The sequence below is a fragment of the Mya arenaria genome, chromosome 14, assembly GCF_026914265.1.
Source record: "Mya arenaria isolate MELC-2E11 chromosome 14, ASM2691426v1".
NCBI lineage: Eukaryota > Metazoa > Mollusca > Bivalvia > Myida > Myidae > Mya > Mya arenaria.
The window spans coordinates 43,755,828-43,774,524 of record NC_069135.1 but is presented as its reverse complement, the minus strand read 5'-3'; the positions used below and the strand labels follow the sequence as shown (position 1 = coordinate 43,774,524).

The 18,697-nt window shown below is 36.8% G+C and overlaps 1 protein-coding gene across 1 annotated transcript in view; it reads right to left on the bottom strand.

The window, feature by feature from the left end:
- LOC128216163 (atrial natriuretic peptide receptor 1-like) overlaps positions 1–5,322 on the bottom strand; it is a 69,141-nt gene extending 63,819 nt beyond the window's left edge. The window contains exon 1 of the mRNA XM_052922742.1: positions 4,992–5,322. Coding sequence (XP_052778702.1) covers positions 4,992–5,322 — 331 coding nt within the window. The remainder of the gene's footprint in view (positions 1–4,991) is intronic.
- Between the last annotated feature and the right edge of the window lie 13,375 nt (positions 5,323–18,697).

Genomic DNA, 18,697 nt, shown 5'->3' with positions numbered 1-18,697 from the left:
CATGAGAACAATATCATTACATAGTACTTTGTTTATATCCCTTCCTTAGACTGGATGTTGAAGTCAATAACAAGCTATGAAGTAAAAAAAAAGCTCTCGCTGTGCCCCTTCTTAGTCACTAACCTTTTTCTTATACTATCTTTAATTTACTTAAACGCGGGTGATATCACTTGGTCAGTCAAAGCATGCACTTCTCGACACAGAGAACAATGCATTGTATATTTCTGCCATATCAAGTTACTAAATTGCTCTTTAATAAAGATAGAATCAATGCCTGTATGACATAGCAGGCTATTAGTCCTGCTTAATTGATTCTACCTCCAAGCATATTTGTTCACCTTGTCTTGTTATGCGGAAATGGAAATCTTCCATCTATACTAAAACTGATCCAAATACAAACGATTTATTAACCGTATTTAATGCCATCTCCAGTCTTAATGATCACTCCATGTCAGGTTGGCAACTCTGAATTGTGACGTAGAATATCAACTTGTATGAGAGTTTCGCGGATTTCTTTATCAATTGAACGAGCTATCCTAATAGGTTGAAAGTGAAGTAATTAACTTTATGAATAATTAAACAACTAACATTTAATCTGGGGTCTCAGACATCTATGGCGAATGCCTTCGTGAATATCGGGTAGTTGAAGCTAATTAATAAGTTGATACGATAATTGTTTTATACATTATAATCATTGCCTTCAAGTTGATGCTAGCTGAAAATCTAAATAATGGTTATTGTTGTGAAATTGGCGCTCAGTGCTCGTGGTAAATGTTCAGGCAAGTGTGGTGCTGAGCGCTCGTGGTAAATGCTCAGGCAAATGTGGTGCTGAGTGCTCGAGGTAAATGTTGAGACAAGTGTGGTGCTGAGCGTTCGTGGTAAATGATGAGAAGTGTGGTGCTGAGTGCTCGTGGTAAATGTTGAGACAAGTGTGGTGCTGAGTGCTCGTGGCAAATGCTCAGGCAAATGTGGTGCTGGGTGCTCGTGATAATGATGAGACAAGTGTGGTGCTGAGTGCTCGAGGTAAATGTTGAGACAAGTGTGGTGCTGAGTGCTCGTGGTAAATGTTGAGACAAGTGTGGTGCTGAGTGCTCGTGGTAAATGTTGAGACAAGTGTGGTGCTGAGCGCTCGTGGTAAATGATGAGACAAGTGTGGTGCTGAGTGCTCGTGGTAAATGTTGAGACAAGTATGGTGCTGAGTGCTCGTGGTAAATGTTGAGACAAGTGTGGTGCTGAGTGCTCGAGGTAAATGTTGAGACAAGTGTGGTGCTGAGTGCTCCTGGTAAATGTTTGGGCAATTGTGGTGCTGAGCGCTCGTGGTAAATACATGTTGTGACAAGGGTGGTGCTGAGTGCTCGTGGTAATGCATGTTGTGACAAGTGTGGTGCTGAGCGCTCGTGGTAAATACATGTTGTGGCAAGTGTGGTGCTGAGCGCTCTAGGTAACTGTTGGGCAAGTGTTGTGGTGAGCGTTCGTGGTAAATGTTGAGGCAAGTGTGGTGCTGAGCGCTCATGGTAAATTTTCAGTCAAGTGTGGTGCTGAGCGCTCGTGGTAAATGTTGAGGCAAGTGTGGTGCTGAGCGTTCGTAGTAAATGTTGGGGGAAAGTGTGGTGCTGAGTGCTCGTGGTAAATGTTGAGACAAGTGTTATGCTGAGCGCTCGAGGTTAATGTTGAGGCAAGTGTTGTGCTGAGCGCTCGTGGTACATGTTGTGGCAAATGTGGTGCCGAGCGCTCGTGGTAAAAGTCGAGACAAGTGTGGTGCTGAGTGCTCGTGGTAAATGTTGAGACAAGTGTGGTGCTGAGCGCTCGTGGTACATGTTGTTGCAAGTGTGGTGATGAGCGCTCGTGGTAAAAGTTGAGACAAGTGTGGTGCTGAGTGCTCATGGTAAATGTTGGGGCAGGTGTGGTGCTGAGTGCTCGTGGTAAATACATGTTGTGACAAGTGTGGTGCTGAGCGCTTGTGGTAAATGTTGAGACAAGTTTGGTGCTGAGCGCTCGTGGTAAATGCTGAGACAAGTGTGGTGCTGAGCGCTCGTGGTAAATGCTCTGGTAAATGTGGTGCTGAGCGCTCGTGGTAAAAATATGATGTGGCAAGTGTGGTGCTGAGCGCTCGTGGTAACTGTTGGGGCAATTGATGTGGTGAGCGCTCGTAATAAATGTTGGGGCAAGTGATGTTTTGAGCGCTCGTGGTAAATGTTGGGGGCAAGTGTGGTGGTGATCGCTCGTGGTAAATGCTGGGGGCAAGTGTGGTGCTGAGAGTTCGTGGTAGCTGTTTGGACAAGTAATGTGGTGAGTGCTCGTGGTAAATGTTGAGGCAAGTGTGGTGCTGAGCGCTTGTGGTAATTGTTGGGGGCAATTGTGGTGCCCGGCGCTTGTGGTAAATGTTTGGGCAAGTGTGGTGCCCGGCGTTTGTGGTGAATGTTGAGGCAAGTGTGGTGATGCGCACTCTTGAAAAGTTGGGGCAAGTGTGGTGCCGAGCGCTGTTTAACTAGGTCTGGTACTAAGGACGCTGCAGATATAAAATACCTCATTTAAGATTAAATTCATTTCGAGTGGCTACCCTTTCGACTACGCCTGATTTTCAGTACTTCGCAACAGTCAGCTGTACAACTTAAGCTATATTGCCCTGATTGTCATATTTTTTGTCGTTGAAGTGAACAAGAATCCTCATAAAAACTAGAATGCTTTATATTTATTTTATTAATAGTTGAACTCTTTTGTTTATCTCATTAACATTAGAAAACAGTTGGCACTTTTCTGCATTAAAGGCATGTGTTTGAAACATGAATTCTATAAGTTTTATCACACCCAACATTAAAGTGAAACGATAATCGGGTTAAATATGGATATTTTTTGTTGAAATTTGAAGATATATGAAATATGAAGTAACAGTCCAAACTCGCTATGTCGACGTCGGATATCTCGACTTTCCGGTTGTGTCGACTTTTTTCTCCGGTCCCGAATTTATTCCTTCTTATTCTATATACATTTTTTTTTGCTTGTGTCGATTTTTCTATCTCGATTATTTCGCTATGTCGACCTCCTATTTCAGTCCCTGAGGTCGAATTTCACACATTGTTTCATATGTCGAACTGTAGATCGAGTTGTGGGTGCGAAATATTCATGACGGTTTGCGGCATGTCGCCAAATTACCGTGCGTATCAAAATAACATACTGTCATAATAAGATATGATTAATTGGTAAGTGTGAATAATTAAAGTTGTTTGTTTATATTTTGATTAAGGAGAGATTTATTGCTCAAGCTTTTCATTGAAACGCACAAGAACGCCGATGATATCATCGGAAATTTCGAAAACATTGAAAGTTACATGACGAAGAAATTTCGCTTTACTGCATGTAAAACACAAACAGGCATTTGCTATTTTAACTTGATGTCATATGTGCTTGTCTTACAATGAACAAGTGCATGCAATTGTGGATTTATATATGTTTTGTGTAATCCATAAATGAATTAAATAGATTTAACACAAATAATTCATTTTTTTTTCAATAAAACGTTTGCTGTTTTCATGACGGAAACAAGACAGTTGAATTGCAGAAGTCGGATGACGTACATAAATCAAACTAAAAAAATGTGTAGGGATTGGTAATATTTTTTTTTAAAATTCGGATGTTCGTTATCTCGTTTTTTTTCCCATAGGTCCCGACAAAATCGACATAACGAGTTTCGACTGTATATGCGAAATTTATCTCTAAATTGCTGTTCGATAACATCTAACTTGATAGTTGCATTTTTTGCATAAGCACATATGCATGTATTTACATAATATGCTATTGTTATAGATAATTAAATTGCACAGGTTTTTAATACTATTTATTTATGTTCCAATGGACACCCACAAATAAAATAGAGTTAACTTAATGTGGTACGCAAGAAAAAATATTTAAAGTGACACTCTTATTCAAAATCGATACATACACATTTAACAAACATAAATTATGACTGATAAACCTTAAACTACTTACTAAATAATGCATTTATGGAAAATATTAACTACTGATAACAATATTGTAACCGTGAATTTAATAGCAGAAAGCGCAAAAATATTAAATGATTGGTGAATGCTAAAAGATTTACAGTAGTCTACTATTTATTTCGAAAACAAATCTGCAAAATGCTATTGACCGTGCCATTGACCTTCTACTGAAAATGAAAACTCGGGTACAATACAATCTACATGTATTTTATTTCGTATACATTTATTTGTTTGCTATTTTCTATGCATATGCTCGTTAAAATTGCCATTCAATAATAGGTTCATTCCGACCCGAGCGTAGGGTGTTTTGCGGAAACGAGGTTTACCGAGTTTCCGCAAAACACCCTGCGCGAGGGTCGGGATGAAACTATCTGACACGAGTGGCTATGGTAGATGCTAAAATTAATTAAAAATGTATTTTTTGGTGGAACTCTTTTGTGCTTAGTGAAAATAATTGCGTATGGATATGTGATAGCACGTGGTTGTCATGGATACGCGCGCAGTGATCCAGTTAATGTTAAAAGTCAAGTCGGTCTTTTTAAATAGTTCTAAGGAAAATGAAGCATTATTTCTTGAATGGTGCGTGAAAACTGTTTTATGGTGACATTTGAAGCGAGAAATAATTAATAAGCGTTCTACATATTACCATAAGACAAGGTTTCCATGATGCTACTGACGACAGTCTTCAACAAGGAAGGTAATAATAATGTGGTGACCGTTAAAAAGGAGTTCCATACGGGCATTTTATCTTCGCCCGTGGGCAAGATAAGAATATCTAGCATGGTTTAATTATTGAATCTACTTATCTGAGGTGGGAGAATATTTTATCCTGAATTAATAATTAATAATTTTGGTATTCTTTGGAACTGTTTTGTGTTGAAGAACAGCATGTGTTATATTGATGAGAGTAAATGTATTTGATTAATATATTTTTTCAGTTATTAATATATAATACATATAAAACAGTATAATTAAAAATAAGAAAGCAGTTACCTTCCTCGTAATACATATCAGCCAGCCCACCAAGAGCGTCAACTCTTGCCCTGTCGCACCAGACAGAGTAGTTCCGAAAAAGGGGCTGAAATTCCAGACCATAGCGACGTTTGACCTCCGCCACCCCCATGTGGACAGCGGGTCCTATCCGCAGAAGGTCGACGGGAAAAGTGGAGTTAGTCATCAACAGCACACCTACTTTGATCGTCGAATTGAACGTATCTGTGCGATACAACAAAACCACAAAGAGCAACACCTGGTAGAGGAATGTGATTCTTCCATTGCTCTTGCAACCTTTTCCAAAACTCCCGCTTTTGTTTGAAATACACATAGCTTGTAATAAATTTAAAAGTATTTAAATTCAATGTTGTTGTTTTTTGCAAAGAATAATTGCTTTTTATTGTGACTGACACTTTCAGTGTTCATGTGGTGCTGTGTTCGCACACACTTTTAGTGTTCATGTGGTGCTGTGTTCGCACACACTTTCAGTGTTCATGTCGTGCTGTGTTCGCACACACTTTCAGTGTTCATGTGTTCATGTGGTGCTGTGTTCGCACACAATTTTAGTGTTCATGTGGTGTGGTGTTCGCACACACTTTTAGTGTTCATGTCGTGCTGTGTTCGCACACACTTTCAGTGTTCATGTGGTGTGGTGTTCGCACACACTTTTAGTGTTCATGTCGTGCTGTGTTCGCACACACTTTCAGTGTTCATGTGGTGCTGTGTTCGCACACACTTTCAGTGTTCATGTGATGCTGTGTTCGCACACACTTTCAGTGTTCATGTGGTGCTGTGTTCGCACACACTTTCAGTGTTCATGTGGTGCTGTGTTCGCACACACTTTCAGTGTTCATGTGATGCTGTGTTCGCACACACTTTCAGTGTTCATGTGGTGCTGTGTTCGCACACACTTTCAGTGTTCATGTGGTGCTGTGTTCGCACACACTTTCAGTGTTCATGTGATGCTGTGTTCGCACACACTTTCGTTAATTATATTATATTAATATCACAAAATATATATGTGTAATAGTCCTTCGATACTGGCACAAAAATTACATTTACTGTCATTCCTATATTGTTCAGTTCTAAATATGATTCTGCCTCAAATGGCTATACCAGTGGTTTTTCATATTCAATAATTAATGGTATTATAATTGATGGCCATGGCATAAATATGGCTTTAATTCATCCGTCATGGCCGCTATTAAAGTGAAAATCACGTGATTTTGAATCCCGCGGGTCTCATTGTAATATCAAATCATAATACTGTATTCCCTTTTTTGTAGCAATCAAATAAATAAGTCCTGTTGATATGTCTGCAACAACAAATGATTACAATTACTTGGAAGCAAAACCGATGAAATCAAAATATTGTATGTTGTCTGTCAGTGATGCCATGACAATTTTTCACGCGACTCTTCAAACAGTGATTATTTAAGTAAGTTGAGTATTGGATATTTGTATCCGTTCATCTGTGAGAGTTTTGTCGATTGTGATTTCATTGTTAGTTCATTGTCCAGAGATCCATTTCCGTCTAAGTCCTTGCCTTGGGCCAATTATGCAGCAAAATTCCCCAATTAATTATTGTATATGATTTGAGTGATGACGCCCCTCTGGCGATTACAACTCGCATGTTCATATAGCGTGCACAACGTTTTGTTATAACTGTTTATTGGAAATATGCAGTCCTAAACAGTTAAAGGATAAACAGTTTAGATATATAAATGTCGTGCAGTGATGGCACGATATGGCCTTATGATGGTCCACACAAGCCATTAGGAAATGCAAAGGCTATTTTAAAATATTAAAATGCCAGTTCAACAAGCAGTGGCAGGGCATAGATGCAAAATGTCCCTTTGAGTTAAACACCTCATTCGTAAATTCCATGAATTGCTTAAAATATTCAAAGGTCCTAACTCCGTTTTATTACATAAAAATCAGACAAATATCTTATTCTTGTCCCATTTTAACTATTCATAACAGAATGGAAACTACATGAAGCAGCCCAGAAGCCATTAATTAATTAAACCCGGAGATAAAAAGCCAAGTTAACACATAATTTAACCTACCTTTAATCTCTATCTAACACTCTCCTCAACAGCATTAACTATTGTTAACATAACCTGTACATGTTTCTTTGTAAAATATATATATACATGGATATTAATAACATGTAACTAGGTCAGCAGTATTATGTGTATAATATTTACTGATGTAATAATATATACAAAAGTTAATAAAAATAAAATAAAAAAAAGTCAACACGTAACAAGAGACACAAACCCCACAACTAGTACACAACTTTTTAGATATCATTATTTGGACACGGTCATTGAAGAACTTATTTGGGTTTAAAACAGTTTGTGATGACTAAACCTCGCACTTCATTACCTCGAACAAACCACTGTACAGTCAAACCCCGTTGGTTCGAGCCCTCAGGGACTGGCGAAAATACATCGAGCCTCGGAAAATTCGAACCAAGGGGGAATGCTTACCTTTTGTCTAAATTAAACGGTTCTTTTCATCCATATTCGAGCAAAGCGAGTTCGAGTCAACGTGGTTCGACTGAAACTGCAACTCTGTTTTGGGATGTGCGATGCACAAATATGAAATATCCAAATGTTCAAAGCCAAATAACGCCGTTAATACTTGAATGATTTGAATACAATGCTTAGGATTTATATTACATGCCCCGTGCTAGAGCAGATTTCCGGTCAGGCAAGTATTCTAGTGGAAGTTTCAGAGAATTCCGAACAATTTCTATTCAATTCAACAAATGCCATGTCTATGTAATGTTTCACTTTTGTCCGGTAAGCGCAATGGTGAGGCGCACCCTCTTCTCAAAAAGACGACCTGGGTTCGATTCCTAGCCTGGGCGCATGCGAGTTTGGTTAGTGGTCACAAAGGCGGACAAGTGGGCTTTCTCCGGGTACTCCAATTTCCCCCAGAACACAAGACCACAATCTCGCGCAACATCGTGCCAACGGGAGTGATTAATATAAGTAAGTTGAAATTACTTGTTTCACAATCGTTTTAAAAAACTGAAGTTTCAAGGTGAAAAATAAAACTAAACAATATATCAAAGTGATATCCAAATTTGTTTTGCCTAGTCTGTGTTCGAAATCAAAATGTTACACTTGGATTTATTGAATCCGAACGAACTGGTTTTTTTCCAGTAAGATTAAACCTATAGTTGCAGAGATGAGGTCCGAACAAATAACTGTTACTTGAACACGCTTTTTCAAACAATACAAAGGGATAGTACGCTGCACCTCTACCACTGGGCGTGGTCTTCATGAAAATTCGATACGCACTAAGGCGGCATTAGGTGGACAATGTTTGTGACATCCGCCATCGTATCCGTCCATCCATCGAGCCTTATACACATCCAGAAAGCGCAAACTTAACATGTCTCATGCCCAGTCATTAAGGACAGTTACGATTATCGGATAGGTTGGTAAAATCAATTCTTAATCAGACAGTTATGGTCAGTATGTTTTCAACAAATGCTTCAGCCATTAAGATGTCAGTCGTTGTGGCCTCTGTATTATAATGAAGATTGTGGATGTTGAAGCAATTTGAAAATTATATCGGTATATTTGGCAGACACATAATTTTGAGCGAAAATTGTTCCGCTGTATTGTTTCTTTTTTATCTAAAAATCAGTTTGGCCAGAATAATGTAAGGTCAATGTACATGATATAGCTAAACCTCCTGACCTATGCTTACATAAATCTGATTAACAATATTTGAATAATACTATTTAACACCCTATGATCCGTTTGCAAGCTCGTGTTCCGAACCAATGTAAGGTCAGTAACATTAATCCCAGTCAAAATACCGAATAAAAGAGTTTAAGCGGTCAGAGGGAAGTCGCGGGTTAGCTTGGGAACTGTGTCATGTTACAGAAAGGTAACCAATTTCATAGTTATCATATTTTCACTTTAAAATACGTGCTAAAGAATTCAACATTTACGAAATGAAATCTGTGCATAGAGTCATAAGTGATAATTTGTTATAAAGATGGATATAATATTATTATGAAACAAGTTCAAAATCGGTATCGTTATACGATATTCGACAGAAGCCACCTTTCTTTTAGATGATGAACGTTGAAAGAAGTTAAAAATTAGTATTTATTCTGCTTTTACCGTGTTGAGTTAGTATATATAGCAATATGATCGTATATTGAAGTGGATGTTCTCACCGTACTTTAGTAGATGACACGGTAGAACAAAAATAAGAAAATGAACGTCGTTGACGATGTCTAAAGATAATTCCATCATCAAAGTTGGAATACATACTGGTTGCAATTAACTTTTATTTCCGTTAATAAATAAATAAAAAAAAATGACAACAGTTTATCAAGAACCTTTTCTAATATATAGAATGAAGTCAGACACCATTCTGCTTGTCTTCTGTATCTGTGTAACTGGTGTATGGGCGTCCAGTGCACCGACAAGCTGTACGTATGAAGGGGACAACCTCTTCACGTGCGATTACACCGCTATGACGTCATCAAGTGATCGACCAATAGATTTCTCCGCATTTGATCCAGAGCCTCAACGCATTGAATTATCTATAAATGGAATTTTACCATATATAGGTATTTTTATTTTATGATCTATATAATCTCTGATGTTAATAAACTCTCTTGACATTTTACGTATCTATATATAAGTTCAATATAAGATAGTCTTAAAAAACAAAATGTTAACACAGCAATGGTATAATAATTTGTTTTGAGCGCACAGCATTATGGCTAATCATTTTGAAGTAATTTTATACTCAGTGAGTAAATTTGGGTACCATGTATTAACAGTGTGTGTATACCACGTGATAACTTGCGCCATAAATGCTACACCGGAATGCTATATTTGCTTTGAATGAAAACTCTAAACAAAGATAACTTTACTATCTCTTTACCATTTAAAAATGAAACATAGCGCATTCTACTCCGCTTTTAGAGCCCCACCTTCGGTCTTTTACCAGAGTTTGATTGAGAGTTTCATTCCGACGAAGCATATATGACGTAATTTAACACGTGGTATACACACACTGATTAAACTGTGTAACATATTACTGAACATCTGGGCTGTGTAGGTGACACTGAAGCGTTTGGAGGAGGTTTTGAAAACATTGACGTTTCGACGTTTGACGCCAACTTCCCTGCCTCGTTGGAACTCGCATGTCCGAGGGATGGCGGGATTTACATGATCTCCAACAGTTTGGGTAACATGAGCTATGTCCAGCAATTTTCGGTACGTCAATACTTTTATTTACCAAAACTCATTTGATTCACAAGGCAATATTACACATGAAAATATAACTTTTAATTGAAACCTTGTGTTTATCTCAAAAATGTTTATGTTATATTATGTGCGACCAAGTTTTACATACTAGGGCCAATTTTAAGTGAAAATCTATTTGTCCATACTTTATGTGAAACACACTATACCCCAATATATGTTGAATTATAAGGATTAACCTATATGAGAGATTAAATTGGGTACTAATTATTTTGAACAATATTCATAAAAATTATTACTAAATAGTTATAGACCTTTTATGTCGGTCTAGATAATTATGTCTATTTGACATAACATCTGATGCCGCCGTCCTTTCATGTGTATCGCTTCTGTGGTAACAATTTAAGAAAGAGTCAGGAATGTGTTTTTATGTAGTTCTTATTTCTTTCATACCTTATCAATTTTGTGTAGTTTATCCTATTAAGTCATTGGGAAAATGTACTTTTACCTTGTCATAGTCTTCAAATGCTCATAAACAAAGCGATTCTAAGCTATTGTAATTGATGGTGTTTTATTGTTAGATCACAAACTGCATACTATATGACATACCGGCGAGAGCGTTCGAGCAACTGGGAAATCTGGACTACTTTAAAATAGAAAATGGTGAAATGAGCAACATCGACGTTGACGCGTGGCTTGGTCTAAACGTGGAGAAACTGGCATCTGATATACATAGGTACATGGGTGTTCATCTTAAATTACAGTTTGTTCTGAATAGGCTAGGGTTTGTCCTCATTGAGTATTGTATTCAGTAATTTTATCAAAATTGTAATAATTGTAAGGAAATGTATTTTCTGTAATTATTTGAATACATGTCCGCATAGCATTTAGTATACTCATAGCTTATGCTTGTATGTATAGCAATATGCAAATAACAGAATTGTCCATGTTTACACTATATTCAATAGTTTCTGGTAGACATGAACACTCATGTTTTACGTTCAATTTATTACACTATAAAAGCGAAACACGCCTCATAAGGTGTCTATTACGGGTTGTGCAAGTTAAGACTTATTAGGTACCTACGTTTCAATTAATCTGACTTAATTTGACTCGACAGATTTCCACGCAACCTTGGGACATTCGAATTGGCATATGTGGCTCTACCAAGTACAAGCTTGCCTACTGGACTGCTCTATAATATGAAGAATCTGACTTCAGCAATTTTAAGAGTAAATATATGTTTTTATGAAATATTTATAAAGGTTCGCTCATTTTTACCATTAGGATATTTTCCAATATGCCACAGGAGGAAAATAACGAGTGGATTTGTCACCGTCGGAATGTCATGATGATATTAATGACTTTCAGAATCAACTGCACAAAAACACAAACACATTATAACGATGAACGACATTTCCATACACTTTTTATATCTGAAGTTGATATGAAGCAAACGCATTAAACAGTATTCAGTACAGTGACTGTTTTCTTTTTAATATTACACACTACATATATATAAGCTTCCATAGCACTATAAATCTGTTACATTTTTGCATTTTTTCATTGATAACAAAAAAATAGCAGTGGTATTTTAACACTTGTACCTGTATCAAATGTGTTTCTTTCAAATCAAACTCGGTATCCTTCACAGTGTGTGTATACCACGTGATAAATTGCGTCATAAATGTTACGTCGGAAGGCACTATTTGATTTGAAATAAGACTTTAAACAAAGATAACTTCACTTTTTCTTCATCATTTTAAATGAAACATAGCGCAGTCTATGCCGCTTACGGAGCCCAGCCTTTGGTATTTTACCAATGTTTAATTGCGAGTTTAGTTTCTTAAAACACTTCGACAAACATTTTCCCAATACGGCCGTCTGACGGAGCACTGTCAAAACATTATTTTGGAAACAGGTTTGTCGAAGTGTTTGGTAAAACTAATGTCCTCATCAAATTGCGGAAATAAAACAAATGCGGGGCTCTTTAAGAGGCATAGACTGCCCTTTCTTTCAATTAAAATGGTGTTGTAAATGAAAATTTATCTTTGATTTAAGTCTCCATTTTAAACAATTTTTTGCCATCCGACTTAGCATATATGCCGTAATTTATCACGTGGTATACACACACTGCTTCATAAGAACCATTGATTTCGATAAAGAGAGTTCTAATTCATGTCATGTATTTATTCTTTTTGGTAAATTAAAACAAATGTTTTAACTGTGGTAAATCTTATTTTGAGTAAGAGTGCATCTTTAATAACATGTTTTTATTATGATCGAATTAGAACAATCCTTGATAGGTAACATATACTTTCTATTTTAGGGCTTAGGGGTTTCAGAACTTACAAACGACGTGTTCCAATATAACTCCAAAATAAAATCAATCGACCTGAGTGATAACAACCTCACATCGATGCCTGGGGAACTTTTCGATAATCTGGAATCATTGTCTGAAGTTCGTCTGGACAACATTGACTGGGAATGCACGTGCGACAATGCGTGGTTCGTGCCGTACAGTCTGGAGAAGAACATAACCATATACGGTGATCTGCGCTGTAGTAGCGGTAAGCCAGTACAATAAAGTTCAGTCCCGTAAACCATATACGGTGATCTACGCTGTAGTAGCGGTAAGCCAGTGCAATACAATACAATCCCGTAAACCATATACTGTGACCTGCGCTGTAGTAGCGGTAAGCCAGTATAATAAAATACAATTCCGTAAGCCATATACTGTGACCTGCGCTGTAGTAGCGGTAAGCCAGTACATTAAAATACAATCCCGTAGATTTAATCAGTGATATCCTACCGCACATTATAAACTATGATTTCCATTTCCCAAGATTTTGAGAACAACTTAACGAGCCATCTCCCCCTTTTAATTTTGTGTTTTTCCAATGTTCATGTTCATTTCAGGTGAAGGAATATTTAAGTTTTACTACGACAACTGCATCACCGACACTTCATGCATCGGTATAAGTATTTTGTTTGGTTTCAAGAAATTGTTCACATTCTCTTTTACAAAAACATTCCTAATGCGTGTACACAATGATTCATAAGAGAGTATTGACTTTCTTAAACGGAAGGTCAACCACGTGAAAGTATTTTCCTTTAAAGTATTGAGTCAGCACAGCCCAATGACCAGCAAAGCCATTAGTGGATTGAAACAACGGCGCCGTACGGCACTTCAGTGTGATTGCCTATTAAAGAATGGAAAACGATAGTTTTGGTATTTAAAAAATCTAGTGACTTTATCACAAATATTCTCGATATTCATTGTTTTAAACAAGTAATGTCATAATTTGTTTCAGGTTTCAAGAGCGGAGAGGAATGTGTTACAGTGCTTGCCTGTGTGGTTCTGTTTATGTCCCTAACTGCCATCGTGCTGGTTATCATTTCGCTGGTCCTCGCTGTACAACTGCTCAACACCGGCACAGCGCGAGTGAAAGAGGACAAGAAACGACGAGCAGCCGCTGCACGCTGGAATAAAGTCATGAGTACAACTCTAGCTATGAAGTTAAAGAAATGACTGATTAAATGCGAAACCTTATGTTTATCCATTCATTTTTTTCATTAAATCTTCAGACCCTTTCTTCTCGAACACTCTTCAGTCCCTTCTTACAGGACTAAGCTAAGCAGATATTTTTTTGTTATCAGGGCTTAATTTGTGGAAGAGTTCTGATATGTTCAAGGCAAATCTCTTTATGATTATCATGATGTTGATTTATGTAAAATAAACTTTGCGTTGGTTTGTTTGGCTATATGCAATAAGAAATTCGAGCTTTTCACTCATAAGATTTCTGAGAAAATGCTAGCCATGCTATCTTAGGTCATTATATCATGTTCAGTTGTTTGATATTTCACATCTTAACTGTTTGTGTCATGGTACATTATGGAGATTTTAATAAATGACTGTCCAGTTTCGGTTATGAATTGTCCTTATATGTGATTGAATATGTCAGAATACCGCTTGAGCCAGTGTAGATGATGTCGGAATTTTGCACGTTCATTACTGCCTGCAATTACTGTCTACCATAACGAAATTTTGTCAAAAATTGTTAAAGCATCTTTAGAAAAAACAATACAAAATTTACAATGTCGCCATAAGTATTTATTTCAATGTTGTAGTTTCAAAATTGTTTCAACATTCGATGCCGCGACAAAGTTTGATTTCACGTTTTACGGACCTGTATGGAAATCGACAGACGCTTGAATCCAAGAACATGGGCGTCAGGCCAATGATATGCTGGTAGAAAAAATAACGTCCATAATAGACCTACCACTGTAAACATACAAGAAGTTGTGTATAGGGGGTTGAACAAGTGTACCAGGTCAATAATGCTTACAAATTGCATAATAAAAGGGTTGTAAAAATCAATTTCAAGCAGATTAAAAATGAAGTGCAAAATGTGAAGAATGGCAAATTTGATCAGGACATTTCACAATTTATTCCTACACTTAATATACCAGGTTTGTTTTTGCAATGATTCAAACTGGCTACTTCTTAAAATAAGTTTGAATTGTGTGCGAAATATGAGTAAGACCGACGAAGAATATTTGTAGTTCATCCCTATATTGGGATGTACCTGTTATTACCACGCATTAGCGCTTTGCACACTTATTCATCGGAATTTATGCGGATGTGTGCACGGTTATATCGTAAAGCATAATATTTTGATACCATTAATGTCCTATTAAATGTGCATGTCCTAAATAAACGCTGGGGGTCTTTTCCAGTGTCTATTTTCAATAATGTGGCATGAATAGTGATAAACTTAACCCGAAACACCAATAAATTCAAAATAAACCCGATGAAAATCATTCCTACGCCCGCTATGTTAGAGCACCTGCTTACGTCATGCGTTTATAAAAAAGGCATATCCGATTGTATATATATTACGGGAGCCATAGAAACTGCTGTAGTTCTGTTTCGATACTGATCGCTATTTCATGTTTATGACCCAGATGGAGAGGATTATAATCAAAGCGCTTAAAGCGTTGAATGTCTTTCGGCAACCAACGTTGTGTGAGTATAGTCAATTAATTACAAAACATAATTATTATCATAAAAATCTAAAGATAGTATATGCTCGCTCATAATTTTCTTCGCAAAAAGTTTTATGTCGATTCTCAATTAGATCATGTAGTATAAGTCACTTGAAATGTGGAATACGCCAAATAGTTACTTATAAGGTATGGAGTAATTCTCAATATCATATAAAACCTTATCTGGAGCTTTTGTTTCATAAACAATGCACTGCCATGAATAAAGCAGTTAGGATTTTTTAGTAAAATGTACTCTACAATTCAAACTTGACTTCGGCGTATTGAATTTACTTCCAGGGTATACCAGCTTAACCAAATGCATCCCAAAAAAATGCATTGTACATATTAATTAGGTTTATGTATACGGCTTCCTTCTACAACACCAAATACCTCTGAATCGAATCACCCGAATACTATTTATTCACGAAATGAACAGATTACTCATTTATATCAATGGTTTTTAAATATGAATATGCATTATGCTTCATGCTCCAGACTTTGGTCTGAAATTACCGAGACAAACTTAGAAATATTCACACACTTTCCGTTTCATTCGACATTACAAAACTATGACATCACAATTGTAGCAGGTCGATAGCCTGTCAACGCTTTACGCAATTTGATTTGAATGGTAAGTGTGTAACATGCATTTACTGGTTAAAAGTTGTTAGTATGTACTCACACAAGAGCCAATTTAAGCAATTTAAAACATAGAAAATATTCTTATGAATGAACTTCAATCACTAAAAATAAACTGATTGTAGGATAAAATGAAGTATTATAATTTCATTTAAAACATTATGGTAGCTAAAGAAGCAGATTGCTTACTAGGTATTTTTGATATAAATGTTAATGTAAATTAGGTCGTTGACTAACACAGTTCTAACTGCGCTTGGGTTGATACGCTCGTGCTCGCATAAATTCGACAAATGTTAAAAATGTTATGTCGATCTGCCGATGCCATTTCCGAGATACGGTTATAAAAGTCTGAAGGCCTAACGGCCTACAGCCTTAAAAATGCTGATTGGGAAAAATTGTTCTTTCTTAGCACGCAGAGTTCTCAAAAGGACACGCATACTGCTTGTTCAATATGACATACATGTATATGGTAATATCCCAATTTAAACTGATGGTAATGTTATGTTGATTATATACATTTATGTTTCTTGACTAGCAGAAATGATTTCGTCATTTGATTGGCGATCGCAGTCATGTAATTATTCTTCACATGACTTGAAATACCGCTAGTCACTGAAGTTCTGCCGAACAAGTGTGGAACACAGTTACTTGGTATTTGGACTGCATTTTTTGGCCAGTCGAGCGATTGGTCCCTGGGGTGATCTCTTGGACGGAGAATCATAAAAAAGTGTTTTAGTACTCTATGATACACGTAATAAACAAATAATCAATTTTTGGTCGTTTATTTTTATACATTAAATATTTTGAAAATTCCATACAATCTTTATCATTCACAAGTTATGAAGGTTAGCAGATTTCGGGTTGAGACATATGTGTGGAAACGAGCTCAAATCTACAATAATTTTTCGATAAAACAACACTAAACGTCGCATGCATGTTCAGAAGGAAGTTATCTCCAAGATGCAATCGCTCAACAAGCACAAACTAGACGCGTGTTCTCTATTTTCTTTAATAATTCTGCCAAGAATACTGTTTATATACCGACTCACAGATCTTCGCCAGTACTTTCGAGTATGCACAAGATCCGAACCCGGCATGCGCTTTGTGTCTCTACGCGCGGGCGGGTACCAGTCATGAGGTAAACAATACCCCGGTTCCCGTTCGCGCGTAAAGTTGAAAGCGCATGCCGGGTCCGGCCGGTGTGCATGGTCAAAATTACTGGCGAAGATTTGTGAGTCGGTAAAAAAACAGTATTCTTGGCAGAGTTGTCAAAGAAAATTGCGATAACACTACTAGTTTGTGCTTGTTGAGCGATTGCATCTTGGAGATAACTTCCTTCTGAACATGCATGCGACGTATAGTGTTGTTTTATCGAAAAATTATTGTAAATCTGAGCTCGTTTCCACACATATGTCTCAACCCGAAATCGGCTAACCTTCATAACTTGTGAATGATAAAGATTGTATGGAATTGTATAATATTTAATATGTAAAAATAAACGACAAAAAGTTGATTATATGTTTATTATGTGTATCGTAGAGTACTAAAACACATTTTTTATGATTCTCAATCCAAGGGATCACCCTAGGGACCAATCGCTCGACTGGCCAAAAAATGCAGTCCAAATACCAAGTAACTGTGGTGTGGAATGGGCTATTGCGAAAAAAAAAAAATTTACTGATGAATTATTACAACTAATTTTCGCAATCATTGTAAAATATTTACACTAATCAGTGAATGCTTGAAAAGGTTGGAACTGAAATATATGGATTTCTATTCAACTTTTGAATCAGCGTCATCGCCATATACTGTTTGTAGTATATTTTGACTTACCATGTTAATGATACTAAATCATTTTTATATACCTTGATCAATGAGCCCCTACACCGGCATCACTTTTATGTGTTGATCTTGTACGTGCTTTTGCACGTGTTTATACATTTTGGCTTCATTGAGGAAGAAAACGTTTGCATAAGTATGTGCATATTCTAAATTAAATTATATTTTAATTCCGTTGACTTCCGTTTGCAATGTTGCAATGACATGCCACGAAATTGAATTGCGTGAATTTGTTCGTGTCATTTATTCCATGTTACTCACGGTTGGTATAAAATTAATCCATACGATAATGTTAATCATTCTATGGACAGCCTAAATCAATATATCCTTTTGCTGAATAACTTCACTTGATTCTTGAACATGTATGAAAGTCGTGCTTAATGCTTATTGTTTAGTGCTTCGTAAAATCGTACATGATAAAGCTGACGTCACAGTAGACTTACAGTAGTCGTCCGCAACACGATCTGAATATTTTGGAAACTTCATTATCGGTCATGAACATGTCATTTTAGCAACAAAAACTGTTCAATTTGCCGAATTGATTAAAATATGAAAATCATTACACAAATAACGTCTGAACGGTGAATGTTTCGACACTTTATATTTGTAAACTATTTTTCGGGCAGATTCACAATTCACTTTGCCAAAAGAATTGTTCGGCTTTTGATATAGGCATGGATTGATATATTCATTTCTTTTGTATAACAAATAGTACGTTAACTTTGATGTTTTTAAAGACCATTCAACATTTATTGATGAAGTTTGAACAAGACCACCCTTAATTTATATAGAATTTCCGTCATGAGTTTGAGAACTACTTGGTCTCGTTCTAAGATGAATTATGCGGCGTTTTCAGCCTGCTCAAATTCCCATGTAGTCATTACAAAAGCGTCATAGCCGCAAAATAAGTCGAACAGAAGCTTTGCTGGT